Here is an 18,872-nt window from a genome sequence, read left to right on the forward strand (position 1 = left end):
GCGATAAGGCAAAGCAGTGACGTTTTGTCAGATGGTCAGGGTTTCTGGTTCCCACGTGTGTTCTGTCTCTGGTCACATCCATCACTTCATTACAATCACCCTTGACCACCCAGTAGTCTGCCTGCCTAACCATCAGTACTGCTTGAAGATCTGTGAGAAGTTCAAAGGGGAGCGGGGGGGAGCATAAACCGCAGCAATTCCCCAGGTGTTCCCCTGCATGTTCCCAGTCACCACCACAAAACAACCCCGCTGGTCTGAGTGTACCCGTCCTAACTGGAATGGGACCCTTTTATGTATAAGGATCATAGTCCCTCGTGACCCACTGGTGTATCCCGTGTGGTAGGCCATGGCATAGTTGGATCTTTGGAAGAAGTTACAGGTGGTGCACCGGAGGTTTGTTTCAGTAAGCAGTGCTATATCCGGAGAGTGCCTATTCAGGTACTGGAGCACCAACCTGCGCTTGATATTGCACCCCAACCCATTGACGTTCCATGTGAGCAGAGTTAAATGTCCCTCATGTGTCATTCTTATCCCAGTGAGTGTGTGTATTGTGCGACTGGGTGTGGGTCCCCCTCAATGTTCCGGTCCCACCTCCCCTGTCCACCCAGGTGTGTGACCCTACAGTTGGAACCATGACCTTATGACCATTAAGTACAAACAAGAGCAAAACAACGATTGTTAACATATTAACCACACCTCCCCAGTCATTGGATCCCTTTACCGATGTTAGGTTGTGTGTTCCAGTTGACAGTGCTTGAGTTCCTGCATAGATAGGTACCCCAGAATGTGTTTCCTCACACTGCTGCATCTTGGTAGGTCTGTGGTTCTCGTTTCCCTCCCCGTACTTCCCCCAACCAGAACCACCTGCACCCCGAACAATGCACCAACTGGGCGCCGAACTTCAACCCAAAACATTGTTGAAAGTTACGGGGTGTTCACACTAGCCGCACTGAAGTCCTTCCTTCTTCCCTAGGTGGCCGCCACTGTGTGATCCCTTGATTCGTATGTACTTGCACATTGTTCAGATTCTTAGTGACAGCCCTCAGCCATTCTCTGCGTTGTTCTTGCCAATCTGTGGGAGCCTGGGTGGATCGGGGTCCTGTGGGCTCATTTGCGGTAGGGAGCGGTCCGTCCTGGGCTGTCAAGTGAGGGAGCCCTTTGGGGATCATTGCTGTTCCGATCCATTCAGGATTTTGGTCTCCAGCCATTCCCAGGCCTCTTTAGGCGAATATAACAAGTGAGTGACGCCATCGTGGTGCACCTTTAGGAGTGCCGGGAAGAACAGAGCATGTTTTATGGACAGAGTGTAGTTTCCTTATAACTGAGTCGAAGGACTGCTAGGCCCTCTGTACCTCTCTGGTATAGTCCGGTAGAAGCCGATGCGATAGCCATTATAGGTGATGGGGCCGGTGGCTCTAGCCATCTGGAGAATGGCATCTCTGTTGCAGAAGTTCGTTAGTTTGGATATGATTGTTCGTCGTGGAGCACCAGGGATTGGGCGTCCGTTGGGACCCTGTGGGCGCGCTCGATGGAGAAGAACTTGGAGAGTTTCTTAGGGGCAAATACCTCATCGAGCCAGTCTTCAAGAACGAGTTTGACACTGGGTCCTTCCTCCTTCTCCGGGATCCCAAGGATCTGGATGTTGTTCCTTCGTATATGCCCCTCATTATCTTCGGCTCTGTTTTCGAGTTGGTACACCTTTTGGGTGATAGCTGCTAGTTGTTTTTCCCTTTGTCTCACTGTGTCCTCTGTGCTTGATATTATGATATCCTTTGTTCCGTTTCTCCCATTCTCGAGGATAAGTTGCGGAGGTCTTGGCTTAGAAGTGAAAACTCTGATGAGAGGCCACCTATTTTCCCCACAAGGGACGTCCTCGACTCCCCTATGGCTTTCATGACATCGGCAAGAGAGATATTATGGTCCTCCTCGGCTGGTATGAAGCTCACCTGGGTCAGAGTTGAAGGTCCCTGCAGGGGTCCAACCTTGTAAAGGTCCATCTTGCTTTGCAGGGTCTACCTCTTGGTTTTGTCCTTGCCCATTGTTCCTCTGAGGTGATCTCGGGAAGGAGCATGTGTCGCCTGCTCCTGGGTCATCGGCTGTGGGGGCCTCCCAGTGTCTCGAGGGCCCTATGTGGGATGCAGCCAGCACTGGGCAGTTCGTGGAGTCGTGAAGGTGCCAGTGAGCAGACGCCTGGTTAGGGGTGTGGAGGTTCAGATGGATTGGTGCCAGGGGAGGGCCCCACACCCCTCACTCCCAGCTGTATCCTCTTGCCTGGGGACCGGCTTGTTATGACTTACTATGCCGGAGGAGGATTGGGGGGGTTTAAGATTGTTGCTGGCCACAGTTGACTCTTATTTGGTCCTGTCCCTTAATGGCTAGGGCTGTCCTCCCTTCACACTGCTCTGTGAATCACTGTTAGGATGATGGCGCTAGTCTTTCCTCTCGTGCATGTCCTAGGGGAAATATATCTGTGTACCTGTTCTTGGGAGAGTCTGTTGAGGTCCAGGGGGATTGTGTCGTTAATTACAGTGTGGTGCATGGGACCGATCAACCATTAGTCCATTCACTGGCATCCTGGTTGCCTTTATGGACTTCACAGTATCCGGACTGGGCCGGGTCCCCTGCGCTAGTCCCCTTTTCCCTTGGGCAACACGGATGTGGGTTTGTTCCTCTGCCTTCCTTTTAGTTGTGTCCGCTTTGCCATGGGTTATTACCTTGGGGGCACGGTTGTCCGTGTGCTTTATGCACCATGGTGCTGCCTGCCGAGCAGAGTATACATTGTATAAGGGCCCTGGTGGTGGGGCTGCTCCTTCTAGCACTTGCCTTAAGTTCAGGAGGCTGAGGCCATTAGCCGTTGAGCAGCTTCTTGGTGGCCGAACGGGTGCGGAGCACCATGTGTTTCAAGGATCGCTGTTGCTGCGCATCCCGTTGGGAATACTTGCGCCAGAGGAGGGGAGCCTTTCCTTTATCGGTGCATCTAAGCTTCAATCCGGGGTTGTCCCACACAGTGCTGCTGGCTCTGCAGGGTCTGTGGAGACCGGGCTCGCTCTTGTCTCATATGCGGGTGGGAAAGGAGGCTTTACGGGTGCTGACTGGGGTCTGGAAGGGGCACCACGTAATGGTGTCTCCACCTCCTCTTATCCACTCGGGTCCTTGGCTGAGCCCAGCATCTGAGCCGCTGAGGGTCCGATGGTCCCGCTTGTCATCTGCCGGGACTCAGATGCACCAGGAGCCTGGCAGGCAAGCGGGCGTCTGCAGCGCACTTCTCGGTCCCAAGATGGCGGCTTCTACTCTGCTGGGGCCGTCAATCCGCTTCCTGCTTCCCAGCACGGATTCCTCTGCGGCTAGGTGTCGCTCAGATGATCCCCCGACGTGGCGGTCTGTTTCCCTGTCATAATCAACACAGGGTCAGGATAAATAGGAGGATGTTGGCGGCTGCTGTGAGCGGGTCCTTTTAGCTGCTCATACGCGGTTTGCGCATGCGCACTCTATATACACATTTTAAATACAAATTGTATATCAGACAAATATATATTTTTATATACATTGCTATACAAAAACCTAATATGTATATTAATTTTTATATACATTTTTCTATCAAAAATATAACATTTTATATAAATTTGTATATACATTTTTATATTAAAAAGAGATCAGAACTGCTTGATATCATTTTCTGCTTCCTATCACATCGGGACGGAACCCCTCTGTGATGTCATCACTGCGTCATTCTTCAAAACCCTAGATTCACAGTCCCCGTCTTCAGCGCTCACTTCACTCTCAGCACTTGACCAAGCAACACCGTTTCCTGCTGCTCCCATCTTTATATAGATTTTATATGAAATGTAAATTCACTTATAGAAAATGATATAAAATGTATACCTAATTTATATCAAATATACATTTGATTTAAAATTGATAACAAATATTTTGTATATGATTTTTTATATCAAATGTATATTAATTGTATATCAAAGCCTATCAAAATGGGCAGGGACTAAGACCAGAAACGGGGTCATGTCAACCTGTCAAAATGTAACATGCAGAGAAAAGGGGACTCTCTCTAATAATGTCTGGCATTATTCATATAGGAAGAAATGGACAGATATGTTGTGCATTAAGTTGTGCTATGTTAGTAACTGAAAGTTAGGCACTGTAACTGGTAGTCAAACGTTCTGTGAAACAGTACTTGATGGGCAAAGTTACTGTTACATAGAAAGATCTACACTGGAAGAGTTGCTTATTGGCAGTCCTTTGGGGCATAGAGTAGCCATTGGTCAGGCATTTTGCACCCTGATGGCTTATTGACATTCCTTCTGTGGAGCAAACGTTGGCGTTAGAAATGTTGTTGTAGAGTAACTGATTGATGCACATATTGTGGTACTGTGACTGATTCCGAGGCATTAATTTGACAGAGCAACAAATGTGCATGTTGATTTATTTCGACATTCCTAGGAACACACAATAACCTTTAAAACTCTATAACAGAAAAGTGATGTTCGTAATGTGTTACTGGGCCTAAAACCCAGATGTGTACATCAGTGGTACAGGCATTCTGGATATCATTTTGTCCTGCACCTACATCCTAACGGATATTTTCTGATACATCGAATCTGATAGACTTGTTCTCCTTGCGGAAGAGTTTTTGGCATATTATATGACACTTTTTTTTCTTCTATCATACTACAAGGCATTATTTGTTTTATTATATAAAAATGAATACTGGATTCTTCACGCTATTAGGTGCTGTAATAAAATGTGCTATTATTACACAATTCAACAAGGCTCAATGAAGGATTCATTTTTTCCCTCTGGCAGATTACTTATGACGGATGGTGTTCGTTCTGTGGCACAATGTTTCTTACGGCCATACTGGGTGGTATGTGTCACTAAACAAAAGAAAAACAGAACCTCATCACATCCCACCCCCATAGCTGGGACATCCCATGCCACATACTGTAGCTCCTTCCTTACCATAGATGTTACCCCGAATGGCATACAGGGCTTTGTTTAATGCTTTCTAGGTTTGTGATATATATAAAACCAAATATGAATGCAATCCCAACCCCATTCTTTATACAGAACAGAGGCAACTATTTTCAGCTGCAGTGCAATAACACTACTGTACAGAGCAGTGGCAGATATTAAAATATGATTTGAAAAACGTGCCTTTAAATGAACCATTAGAAGTATATTTTAAAGAAAATTCTCAGTGGGGAAACTTGCACCCTACCCCAGACAACCTATTTGTTGTCATTGCTGGGGTCATGCGCCTCCAAACATGATCTTCAATCTATACATGGAGCTGCTGGGAGCCCTCGTAACCACACACAACAGCCACATCCACCAATACGGCAATGACACACAGCTTTACTTCAAGATCGACTGCATCAAGGACACCCATAGGGTCAAAACCTGCCTCTCACTGATCCGGTCTTGGATGTCCAGTGCATACTTGATGCTCAATCCCTCAATCCCTCAATTCATACTTCTCAACAACAACACCAAACACCCAGACATACAGACCTGGCTATCAACCATGAACTCTGAGGGATTCACACCTGAGCTCTCCTCCTGCACCAAGACCCTCGGGTTCCACATCGACAAACACCTCTCCTTCAAGAAACACATAGCTAAGAGAACTCAGACAGCTTGGTATAAGCTCTCCATCCAGCAAAAAGTCAAGCCCTTTCTCCCTTTGGACAGCTTTGGATCCACCTTCAAACACTGGTTCTATCCTACCTGTATGGAGGCAATGCACTCCTCGAAGGCCTCCCGTCGTCCTGCCTTGTGCCCCCGAGAAGTGTCTTACATGTGGCCGTATACCTCATCAAGGGTTTACGCAGATATGACCACATCACCTCGGCCCTCATCGACCTTCACTGGCTCCCACTGCACGCACAAATTACCTTCAAGTCTTGCTGCGTCATCTATAAGGCAGGCCCCCTCAAGTCACCCAACTGCCTTGAGGAGAAACTCAGCATCTCCGGCGGACAGCAAACCACCAGAACCCAGGATACGTGCAGACTTGAAATCCGCTGCTGCAAAAATGAAAGGACCAGAAAAGAAGCAATCTCTGCCTATACTCCAAGACTATGGAACCTCCTCCCCGTCAGCATCAGACCCGCCCCACACTCCTACAATTCAGAAAAGACCTCAAGACCCACTTTATCAAGGATCTCTCCACCATCACATCGCCCCTCATGCCATCTGCCTTGCTAGACATAGCCCACCCCTCTCCTTCCTGCCACCCGGTACAGCTGCACCCCGCCTCTGTGCCCCTCCGTATCCCATGCCTGCTGTACATCTGTTCTGTTGTTACCGCTATAATGCACTCCGTTATGTATCTATATTGTGTTATACCTCTGTAAAGCACTCATTGCTTCTCGAAGCCAGGTCCGTGCTCAATAAATACCATAATAATAATAATAACAATAACAACATATACTCCAGACTGCGGGACCAGGAAGAAGGTGAAGGCAGCGGCCAAGTTGTTAATATTCTTTTTTATTGTGATGGATGGACAGGTTTGGCATTGCAGTGTGGAGGCATTCAGTAGCAAAACTTCATTATTTACCAGGACAGTTGGTAATGATGACTAGCTACTCCTAGAGACACTTTCAGCGCTGCTTCTGCGCATTCTGGTAAATAGTAGAACATATGCATTTTAAACCTTTGTGTTGATAAATAATAGCGATTCTGCACAATTTGCCCTTTGTCTTGCTAAATGGGAGAGATCTGTACTATCTACTCTTCATCCTGGTAAAAAGTAGAGAATATGCATTATTTATCCTTAGTCCTGGTAAATAGTAGAAATTATGCACTATTTTACTCTTCATTCCGGTACATTTTGGCAAAACTGCACTATTTAATAAGACATTGGGTACTGCTGAGTAGCTCCCGTCTAAGACTCTTTACAGTGTTGCTGCAATGTCACCCTGTTAAAGTGGAGAATCTGCACTGTGTAGCATTCATCCTAATAAATTCTAAAACGTGTTCAATATTTTACCCTTGTCTTGGTAAGTAGAAATTCTGCACTATTTAGCCTTTGTCTTGGCAAATTGTCATGTTATGCAATCTTATATTGAAGGACTTTCATATTGTGCCAAATCACCAACATAACAGTTGCAGAGTGCTTGCCTGTCCACAAAAATGTGATGTATTGTATCCTCAATCAACCTACTAGAGGGACCCGTAAGGGAGATTAAGTCAGTATGTAATCAAACTTAAAACTCAAAGAATCACCTTCTGTGACATGCCGGTATATAGCTGCCAAACAATGTATCTCATACTCAATTATTTTGTCTAGACTGTCATCTGTACATATTTTATTGTTACATTTATAAAAGGCATACAAACATCACACCCTGCAATATGACAACAAATCAATTAGTATTAATGCTCTAACACCAACTGTATGTAAGTATTCTCTGAAAAGAAATCCAGCTCAATGTGGCAAGCACATCAATATATACAAATGAAGAAATGTCAAATACCCACACAACACTGTGTACTTAGAAACAATACACATATTTTAAAACAGTCGTGTTCCTAAAGCAATTTCCTCAAAGGAACCATACATCCCAATTTACCTTTTGTCATGGTAAATTGTGTTAAAACTGCACTATTTATCAAGACAATTGTTACTTTTAAGTAACTTCCGTCTAAGACACTCTAATGATTGCCTCATTTGGATCCTGGTAAATAGTAGACAGCACATTATTTACCCTTCAGCCTGGTAAATAGAGATTCTGCACATTGTCTTGGTAAATAGCAGAACATGTGTACTAGTTATCCTTTATCCTAGTAAATAGTAAATAGTAGCAATTATGCACTATTTACCTCTGGTCATGACAAATAGCAACACATATGTGCCATTTATCCTTTATCCTGTTAAATAGTAGCAAGTCTTCCCTATTTAGCATGTGTCCTGTGTGACAAGGCAGCCCTTCTAAGATCCAGTGCTTCCCGCTAGAAGATTAAATTAGGGAACCCCAGGGCCCCTTGAAAACACAAGATTAAGATGCTTAGGCTTTAAAGAGCCTGAACCGCCCATTGGCCAGAACCACTATATCAGGTGTATAAGGGAGTGCATTCTTAAACGATCAGGAAACAAAATGGCAACCCAGGCAATGTTTTTATTATTGTGCATCCTATCACAATCCTGCCGTAGAAAAGAAACACACCACTGTTCAAGAGACAAAAAATACAAATGCAATAGTTTCTTTCTCAGGGTTTCCAACAAGAACAAGCACGTGCCTTTGTGTGAAAAAATAAATACATCTCGCAAGCATTGTTCTACCGCTCAGACAAAAGATGTGGAAGAAGCAATATTGTAGACACTGTCACATAAGCACCAGACAATCTTACGGTGCATACACATTGCCAAGTTACAAGAGGATGTATGTACAAATATTACACACACTGGCTCCCCAGATACACACCAGAGAAAGCAGGTAGTCTCAAGTGTGGTGGACGAGAACTAGCACACTATCCAGATCAGTTTAAAAATAAAAAACGGTTACTGGCCTTTATTTTACTTTAGTCTGCCCCCCTCAGAGTACACCTGACAAGAAGCACATGGCCCAAAGAGGAAGCAGCACCACCCAGAACAAACAGGTACAGATAATTTCCCTGAAGCTCACCCAAGGAGAGCAGCAACAACCGTTTACAGCCCAACCAGCTAAACCAGAGTTGGTCCATCCCAGGCACAGCTTTGAGGTGGAAGGCAGATCGTGGGAGGCCCTAATGAAGGAGACCTGACCAAAGAAGCCAGCCCTGGGCAGAGCGTGAAGGGAGACAACAGCTCCTGGCTGACAGCAAGCGAGGATTCTTTACTGAAGGAAGACAGACTTTGTGATAGCTTGCCAGAGGGGAGCAGCAGACCCTGAGAGACCACAGAGGGCCCATTAGAAAAAGGGAGCACAATGGCAGACTGCTGCAAGAAAGAAGCCCCAGTGAGAGGTAAGATTGTAGAAGCATTGCACATTTTTGAATATTTAGGACTACAAGAGAGAAAAAGTGTGAGAGAAGAAGAGTACCTGTTTGGCAAATGATGGTAAAGGGTACAATTGGGCATGTAAGTTGGATATGATATGTTATTTATAATGCGCTTAGTACCCAGAGGTTTCTAAGCGCGAACCTGGGGTTCAAACCTGTGTTGCTCTGTGTCGTCTTGCTTCGAAGGCGAGCATGTTGCCCCTGAGCTATCCTCCCGAGACCTGGAAGGAAGTCTTGAAGTGTATAGCGAGAGCAGGTTATGGACATAGTTAGATGGTACCAGCTTGGAGAGAAATTTGAGGGGTACCAACTGGGAAGTAAGTGAAAGGGTGGAACCAAAGGAAGGCTTGCAGCTTGAAGAGAGTGAGTGGGTACCAATTTGGAGAGATAGTAGTGTTACCATCTTGAAATTGAGATGAAGAGTGGAACAGAAGGTATTCTCTAAGGGACTAGAGAAAGAGGAAGAGATTGTCAGTGACCATGTAGAGCTGGATACCATTTTGGGAAGGAAGTGAGGGCTATCATCTCAGAAGCGATACAGCGATAGAGTAAAATTGATGAAGGAAGACAGAGGGAAGATGAGACAAGGGTTTGAAGAGGGAGGGATTAATAGAGAAAGGACTAATGAGGGAGACCAGACAGAAAGAGGACTGTGTGTGGGAAAGGCCTCAGAGATACCACCAGGAGAGAATCAGAATTCTAGACAAGGAAGTCAGGGATATTTGTACAAGAGTGAGAAAGAACTGAAAAGCTTAGCAAGAGGGATAAACCTTGACCACGAAGGGACTAGAGAAAGTTACAGGGGAGAGCATAGATGGGAGAGGAGGTTTGAGATAGACAATCTTCCCTGTCCAAATTTCTGCGCAATGCACAGCAAAAACTGCTGGATGGAACTGGACCAGGTACAAAACAACTTGGTCGTGAAGCGCTGACTCGATTTCCGGGAGGGGTTTTAGGTTATTCCACCTAGTAGTTTTTAAAATATGTGACGGAGAAGGAGGTGTTCCATCTTCTAAAATTATAGCTATATCTCCCATGGTGCTTTGTAGTAGAGAGACTTTTTCAGAAAGCTGACATGTTTTGTGTTCGATGCAAGAGATAATCGGGGTTATTTCTGAAATAAACAGGGTTAGCTGAAAACGAAAAGTGGAAAAAATGCCTTTTGGAGGAGGAAAAAGGGTGAAATGGCACCCAGCTAGAGACGGGGAGAGTGAAAGAGGACACTATATGAAATTGGAGAGTTGGTGGGGGGCTGGGGACCAAGTTCAGAGCTTAAACATTTTCTGATAACCGGGGATATTTTCTTATAACTGGGGTTATTGTAGAAAACGGGACTGGAAATGAAAGTGTTTCACATGAATAAATGGGTTTTTTAACAAATTACTGGGTTTATTTTATGAATTACCAGTTTATTTGTAGTACCTTCCTATGATTGGTGTTATACTAACTGTGGTTATGGGAAACATTTATTTTTAAACAAGAGTTCAAAAAATTGAATTAATACCAAAATAAAGTGGAATGTTACAGCTTAAAGTGAGGTGAGGGGTAATGGGTGTGGCCGAAGACTATGGCTACTGGCTTACTTTAAGGAACCGAATGGTGCAATATGGAAAGTGGGCAGAGCCGAAGTCTGTGGCTGCTGGCCATGGCTAGTGGGCTCGTCTATGAAACCAATTGGATCAATATGTAAAGTACCCATGGCCAAAGCCATGGCTAGTGGGACTGAAAGAAAGCTATTGGGGCAACATGTAAAGGGGCCATGGCTAAAGGCCGGGGCACCCCTTTCTAGCTTTGAAGATAAGCAGGGTCGGACCTGGTTACTGCATTTATGGGAGACAGTGCCCAGTCCCAGATGTGTGTTTTCTTAGTTTTAAATATCTCATAACACACTAAGAAAACACAAAGCATCCGCATATTTTTTTTTTTAAACCTTGCTACTGTCAGTCGTTGAAAGTATTGCACTCTAAAGGTCAAGCTGCCATGAGGCCCATATCAAAAGAGCGGCTACCACTGGGTAAGGAGCTGATAATACATGGAGAATTGCAAATCCAGCTTGCACGTGCGATATATATCTATCTGATATGCCCCAATATGGTTTAAAGATCTTCTATGTTCCCAGTGCTCACTGGGAGACCATTTTTTTGCCTTTTGCTGAATTGCATTCGACTATATGTAGTCTCCCATTCAAGACGGGGGTGAAGATGCCACAATTGTGCACTTTTTGCCTAACATCATTCTATGAGGATTTATATATTTGAGTGGCACTATGGTAAGTGTACTTTTCAATTTATCTTTATAAAGCAGATTATTGGAAATGACGAGAGGGCAAGAAAGTCATGAGTATTTGCCCAGGATGTGGCAAGAGAGTTTGCAATCCTGGACACTGTTACAGTTATTTTCCCCTGAGTGTGGCTGCCTTTCAGGGCACAAATAAAGGACACATGTGGGTGGACAGCGTAACTTTTTTTCAGATGGCAGACGCAACCCCTTGGGTTTTATTGAGGTTGGCAAGCTTGGTCAAGTATTTGGCTACCAGGATTTTACTCAGGTTGTCATGTTCCCAGTGTAGACGCTTACTCACAAGACCACCAGCACTTGTTTCATGTTGGGATTTTGTTTCCATGGAATATTCCACGACAGATTGTTGGGTTTAAAAGGTGAGCACCTTTTGTACTTTGCCAGCATATTTATTGGAACATTTCATCTCTCGGGTTATTTTTCTGGTGTTCATTACATTTGTAAAAAGTCCAATGCTGTTTTGTCTTGCGCACTTTCCTAAAGGGAAAAGCCAATTGAGCTACATTTGTATATTTCACTTTAAGATATATGTTCACTTACTGTGCGTATATTCATGGGTACCAGCTTTTGATTTTCGCTATGGAGGCAAAAGTATTGGGCATATGCTATTCTGGCAGCCAGTCATTTTTTGCCCTTTTCCGTGCTGCTTAAATGCGGTTAGTTGGGGTTGTGCAATGTATCACAACAGTCACCAAGAGACCAGTCATAAAACAAAGGGGCTTGTAGCACGTTGCTTAACCAAAGTGTGTGATCCGTGGTAAATAATTTAACTTCACTGCGCATTGCCTAAAAATTGTGAGTTCTCAAAGCCTGCCATCTTTTATGCATAACAATACCACTGTCAAAATAGGTATAAATCAGTCTGTGATTGCTGAACATCCTTCAGCGATGGTTACATTAGGTTGGATTTCGAGATTAACCTCTCAAACCTGGGCATATGTTACTCTTGCAGCCGGTCATGAGAGATATTACGCTAGTCAGGCATGCAATGAACAAAATAAAAGGATATTTGTGTGTTTACACTGAAAAAAACAGTTATCCATGATTGACTGATAAGCACAGATTCTAAAATGTTTTGAAAACACTGGAAACCACACAGCGGCCGAGTATAAAATAAACACTGAAAACAGGAAATCCTAATTATAATTATACTCCTGGCAAAAAAAAGTTGTAAATAATTTTAACAGATACAGTGAGGTCGGGTGTGAAAAATTACTGGTCATGCTAGTGGTCTGGGAGTGTTTTAAAAAGGGGCAGTGGGCAGGGTGGTCTAGTACTGTTTTAAAATGGACAGTGGGTGCGGCCGAAGACCATGGCTAGTGATCACATAATGATTTAAAAAATACAGTCGTAGTGATTTGAAAAATACAGTGCCCACTGGCCATGGTCAAAGTCTAGTGGTCTGGTAGTATTCTAAAATGTGTGTCCGCTGGAACGCCATGGCTAGGGATCTGGTAGTGTAATAAAATGGAGAGTGGGCATGGCCGAAGGCCATGGCTAATGGTCTGGTAGTAATTTATAAAAATACAATAGGCACGGTGGTCTGGTAGTGTTTTAAAATGGACAGTGGCCCTGCCCACTGCCCATGGCCAAAGGCCATGGCTAGTGGTCTGGTAGTGATTTAAAATGGACCTTGGTCCCGGCCGAAAGCCATGGCAAGTGGTGTGGTAGTGTTCTAAAATATACAGTGGGCAAGGCCAAAGGCCGTGGCCACTGTCCATGGCTAAAGACTATGGTCAGTAGCTCGGAAAAAATCTATGCAATAACAAAACCTTTGAAATTCAATGAAAAAATTGATTGTTGCAGGGACGTTAAGTTAAGCAATACATTGTAAAAAAAAAACTTTGAAATTGAAAGGAAAAAACATTCGTTTGGAGACCTTAATGCAAAAAACCCTGAAATGAGCTCAAAACCACCTTAACTTTCTGACCCCCCCTCCGTGGGGCAGCCTTTGACCACGATGACAGCCCAGGTGACATCCCTGATGACATCACTGGTGACATCACTAATCACATCATATATGACACCACTAACTGTGATGGCATCAGTCATAACATCATTTATGACTTGGCAAATAAAATCTTTGAATAACTAAGTAACAATTTAGGTTGTGGACTTAGCCGCGGCCTTTGCCTTTGCTTTGGCTGGTGGCTAGCTAGGGTTGTACAATGTACAGTGGCCATGGCTGAAGGCAGTGTCACTGGCCATGGCTAAAGGTGGCCCTTTAATGTGCTAAAATATACAGTGTGCCCGGGCGAAGGCCGTGGCCACTGGCTATGGGTAACGTCCATGGCTACTGCCCAGTTAGTGTTGTAAGATGTACAGTGTGCATGGCCGAAGGCCATGACTACTGACCCTCAATGTGTTAAAATATACTGGAGGTATGGCTAGTGGTTAGCGTTGTAAAATATACAGTGGACACAGCCAAAGGCCGTGGCCACTGGCCATGGATGAAGTTCATAGCTATTGGCCCCTTAATGTGTTAAAATATACAGTAGGCATGGGCAATGGCAATGGCTACTGTCCAGTTAGTGTTGTAAAATATATAGTGGGCATGACTGACGGCCTTGAGTACTGGCCATGGCCAAACGGCATTGCTAGTGGTTCGTTAGTGTTTTAAAATATACAGTTGACATGGCTGAAGGCCATTGCTAGTGGCCCCTTAATGTGTTAAAATAAACAGGAGGCATGGCCACTGGCCATAGCCAAAGGCCATTGCAAATGGTTTCTTAATATGTTGAAATAGACAGTGGGCACTGGTTATGACCAGTTAGTGTTATGTACTTTGTGACGTTGCCAGTGATGTCACAGATTATGTAATTAGTGATGTTACCATTGATGTCATCAAGGATGTTTTCTGTGATGTCATCATTGTGGTTAAAGGCTGCGCAACAGGGGGCACAAATATAAGGACGCTTTAGCTGCATTCTTTTGCGTTAAGCTCTCACGTTAACGTCACCACAACTAAAGTTTCTTCCTTTAAAATATATACATTACTTCATAAATAAAGTAGTGCAAGGCAATTCGTACCTGGGTCCTTTTCAATTTGGTATGCCATTCGTGTGTTTGAGTAATCCACGTCCCTTTTGCTGGAAACAAAACAAATAAAACAGTGTAAAGCAAATTGAGTTAAAATGCGGCCCACAACTTTCAAATTATAATGACATACAACAAAATGTTGACGTAAAATGTATGGATTCAAAGGTTTATCAGAGGGTTTCATAACATTTTCCTGCAAAGTTACTCCTGTAAGCATTAGACATATTTGTAACAAAAGTTCATGAATAGGGTGCAGATTACTGGAAGGGTCCCCACTGGATAATGCCTGGACCAACCAGGATGCTTACTTTCAAGTGTCAGCACGAAATTAGCGCTGAATGAAAAAGTATCAACAGTGTGGGTGGAATAGATACTGGCCAAACCTTGCCAATGGGGACATCTGGAGGAGGGTATGGAACGGACTGGAGGTCCTTGGACCTGGGTACACAACCAGCAATACATTGGGAAATGAAAAACCATTGCGCACAAACTGTAGCAAATGAAACATTGGCAATGGAGAGAGGTATTGGGAGACTGAATGCGCACACAAGAATGACTGCAGAGCCAAGGCAATAATTACTGACTCCAAGGATGCCGATTGTTACTTAGTTTTAGTGAAACTGACCTGTCAGATATGACAAGACCGGTGGTCAGGCCATGGCAGGGGAAGGGGTGTTGGGGGTCGGTCGGCACCCCCATGCGTGCCCGTGAGCCCCTCAACCCACAGACCTCACTCGGCACACGTCTGTGTAGTTCGGGCTCCCCGGTCGCTCTGCGGCAGCCGGGAACGCCCCGTTTATTTAAGCCGCACGCGGCGACGTGCAACGTCACGCCGCCGCGTGCGCAGACCCTCGCGGGGCAACGCCAAACTCCTCCTTTTTTCGGGAGGAACAACAATAACACACATTTCTAAATATTACACCGCACACAAAACAACAACTAAAACTCAGAGCCCATGCCCCTTTAATATCAGCCACCCGGGTCCCCTCACTCCGGAATGCACTCAACCGGTCCTAGTACATAGTCACCGAGGTAGGCAGGTTTCCCTCGCCCAGCCCTCTGGGGGTACCTCCCGCCTACCTCCACCGCAGGACTCCCCATCGTCCCAGTCCCTCGATGTGGCGACACCGGGATTTCCCCCCGGGGTGTGTCTTCATCCGGGAGGTCCACCTCATCCGGGTCCGGCGGGAGCTCAGCTCGAGAGTCACCCAGCTTCTTAAAGAAACTCACATTTCGAGTGACGGCCGATTTCCCATCCGAGGCCGTCACCATTGACCCTTTTACGGCTACCACGTCCAGTGGCTCCGGTTCGTACGGGAGCGAGAGCTTGCCATGAGGATGTCGATTCCGGATCAGTACCTCGTTACCCGGCTCTAGCCGCTGCGGACAGAGGCCCCGCCGCAGATTCTCCTGATTTGTCCGTGTCTGTCGCTCAGCCTCCACCCGTTGATCGTCTATCACGCCGGGCTCCTTTTCTTGTACCTCCGGCAGGAGGCCTCGGGGGCATCGTCGGAATAGGACCTCAGCTGGGGCAACCCCAGTCGAGGCATGTGGGGTGGTGCGGTATACCCTCAGGAATTGATATAATGCCCGCTGGAGGGGCTGGCCCTGCCTTTGGGCTATCCGGAATGTTTTATTCAGTGTTCTCATCAGCCGTTCCGCGTCCCCGTTTGCACGGGGCCACAATGGGGAGACCTTCCTGTGTATCACTCCGCAGCTCTCCAGGAACTCCGAGAACCATGCACTCTGGAACGGGGACCCATTGTCCGAGCACAGAGTCACTGGAAAACCATGGGTGGCAAAGATCTTCTCCACTGCTCCCACCACGTGCTCAAACGCCACTGACTCAACGAACTCTACTTCGGGGTACCGGGAGTACTCGTCCACTATGGCCAGGAAGTGGGTGCCCACTGCCGTGGACCCAAAGTCCGCATGTACGATCTTCCACGGCTGGGTCCCTCGTGGCATCATCTCGATTTCAGGTTCACGCTGCACCGGGGAGGCCGCCTGGCACCACACGCAGGCCGCCACGAAGTCGTCCACCTTCCGCTCTAGCTCGGGGAACCACACCTTCAGCCTCAGCCTCGCCTTTGTCTTGGCGGCTCCCTGGTGCCCCTGGTGTGCCAGATTGATGACCTCATTGATTTTGGAACCCGGCACCACCAGGCGATTGCCCTGCAGCAGAAGGCCTGACTCCGAGAAGGAAAACTCGTCCTTCACTTTCCAGAGCTGCTCTAGGGTCACTTTGGCCTCTTGAGTGCGCCCCGCCACCATCTCTAGCACGGACTTCCAGGATCCCGACCGCATCGAGCTCCTCAATATTCGGAAGCACTCGTCGTCGGCCGCAGCTGCCTCCAGTTCTGGTAGCGGCATCGCGTTGGGGGTGGCACCCTCTACCACCATTCTGATGTGATCATCGGCTTCTTCGGCGCAGGTGTCCTGCACTGAACCTCCACGCCCTCCCGGGTGTCGGGACAGGTAGTCAGCCGCGTTGTTGGCACCCGGCCGGTATATCAGGGTGACTCCATATTCCAAAAGAGCAAGCATCCACCTCTCGATTCTGGCCGGAGGCTTCGATGATGATCCCGCCATGATCGGGAGCAGCGGCTTATGGTCAGTCACCACCGTTACAGGTCTTCCCAGAACATACAGATGAAAATGCCTACAGCCCCAAAGGACAGCCAGGGCTTCGCGTTCTATTTGGGAATACCTCTGTTCTGTTTCTGAGAGGGCTTTGCTGGCGTAGGCCACTGGTCTGATCCTTCCATCTCGGCCCACCTGAGTGAGCACTGCTCCCAGACCGAATGGGCTTGCGTCCACAACAATTTCCGACTCGAGGGCCGGGTCGAAGAAAGCCATGGTGTCCTCTGCCGTCAGGGCACCCTTAATGTCCTCAAACGCCGACTGCTCCAACGGACCCCACTGCCAAGCTGTTTCCTTCTTCGTCAGGGCCCTGAGCGGCTCCGACCTCGAGGCCAGGTTCTGGATGAAGCGCCCGCAGTATGTCACCATACCCAGGAAGCTTTGCACGTCCGATGCCGATTCAGGCGGTTGTGCCGTCTTGATGTCACGGACTTTCCTCGGGTCCGGCGCCACACCGCCCTCCTTAAACACGAACCCAAAGAACTCAATGGTCGGGCGCAGGAACTCGCACTTGTCCTTGTGGAGGGTGAGTCCCAGCGACTGCAGCCTCTCGAGGGTCTTGGCAAGGCATTTCAGATGGTCCAGCTCAGTCTTAGCGAAGACCAGAATATCGTCACTAATGTTGAGGACACCCTCCAGATCTGCGAGGGCACCTCGAATTATGTTCTGAAACACTTCGGCTGCTGACGATACTCCGAAGCTCAGCCGCTTGTACCGATAGAGTCCCCTGTGAGTGGTGAAGGTCGTGATGTAGCAGGACTCCGGGTGGAGGACAACTTGATGGTATCCTGCTCGTAGGTCCAATTTGGAGAAGAACCTTGCCCCTTGAACTTCTGCAATTATGTCATCAATGGTCGGGGTCAGGTGCCGTTCCCTCCTGATGGCCTTGTTGGGCAACCTCATGTCCACACAGATCCGGACAGAGTCTGGCTGTTTCGGTTTCCTCGCAACCACGATGGGGGACACCCAGGGTGTTGGGCCCTCCACCTTCTCGATTATGTCCAGGTTCACCAGGTTGTCTAGTTCCTTGTCAACCTGGTCCCTCAGGTGGAAAGGGACCCTTCTGTGCTTCAGAGCCACGGGCTGCACCGACTCATCAATGTGAAGCCTCACCGGGTCGCCATTCATTCTTCCAATGCCCTTAAAGATGGCAGCGTACTTGTCCAACAGGTCGTTTATGTCTTCTAAGTAAACTGAGTACGCAAAACTCACGATACCAAGGGCCTCCGCCGCCGCACAACTCAAAAGGGTGGTGCTGCTCACTGGAGTCACGTAGAAACGGGCCTTGATCATGGACCCGTCATGCTCTACCTTTGCAACGAATGCGCCGTCCAGTGGTAAGGGCTCCCGCCCACCAAACGCAAAGATGCGGGCCCTCGGCATCGCCAGACTCGGTGGTGGTTTGAGCGCGGCATAGTGTCCTCTCGCCATTACGTTGACTGATGCCCCAGTGTCGACCAGCACCGGGACAGGCGAGCAGTTCACTTCCACCACGCATCTCGGCTGTCTCCTGCTCTTCCCTTTGAGGACTTCCATGCTGGAGACGAAGAAGATGTTCTCCTCGTCCTCCTCCTCAGCGTCCTCCGCCGGAGCATCTTCTTCCGCGTGGTCTACTTGAGCCACATTGGGCGGCCGATTCTGGCGAGGAGTCCAAGGACGGGGTTGTCCTCTCGGAGTCAGTACAGGTAGGGCCGCCCTACCTACCCTCGAGAAATGGTCGGGTACCCCACAGCGGCCACAGATCTTCCCTATTGCCATGCATTCAGATGAGTGGGGGAGGTCATAGCCGCACTTTTGGCAGGACTCCACGGGCTTTCCCACTCTGTCTCTGGCTGTTCCACCGGGCCTTCGCACCCCTCTACCGCCCCGCCAGACGGCGCACACCTCGTCAG

The 18,872-nt window shown here is 47.4% G+C and overlaps 1 protein-coding gene across 4 annotated transcripts in view; it reads right to left on the reverse strand.

Moving 5' to 3' along the window:
* Window positions 1-18,872, reverse strand: part of PCNX2 (pecanex 2) — a 3,925,748-nt gene that overhangs the window by 1,274,344 nt on the left and 2,632,532 nt on the right. For all 4 annotated transcript variants that reach the window (XM_069606982.1, XM_069606983.1, XM_069606981.1 and 1 more), the window contains one exon: window positions 14,329-14,387. In XM_069606982.1, the coding sequence (XP_069463083.1) occupies window positions 14,329-14,387 (59 nt within the window). The remainder of the gene's footprint in view (window positions 1-14,328; window positions 14,388-18,872) is intronic.

The sequence above is a fragment of the Ambystoma mexicanum genome, chromosome 4p (assembly GCF_040938575.1).
Source record: "Ambystoma mexicanum isolate Mex_15411 chromosome 4p, UKY_AmexF1_1, whole genome shotgun sequence".
NCBI lineage: Eukaryota > Metazoa > Chordata > Amphibia > Caudata > Ambystomatidae > Ambystoma > Ambystoma mexicanum.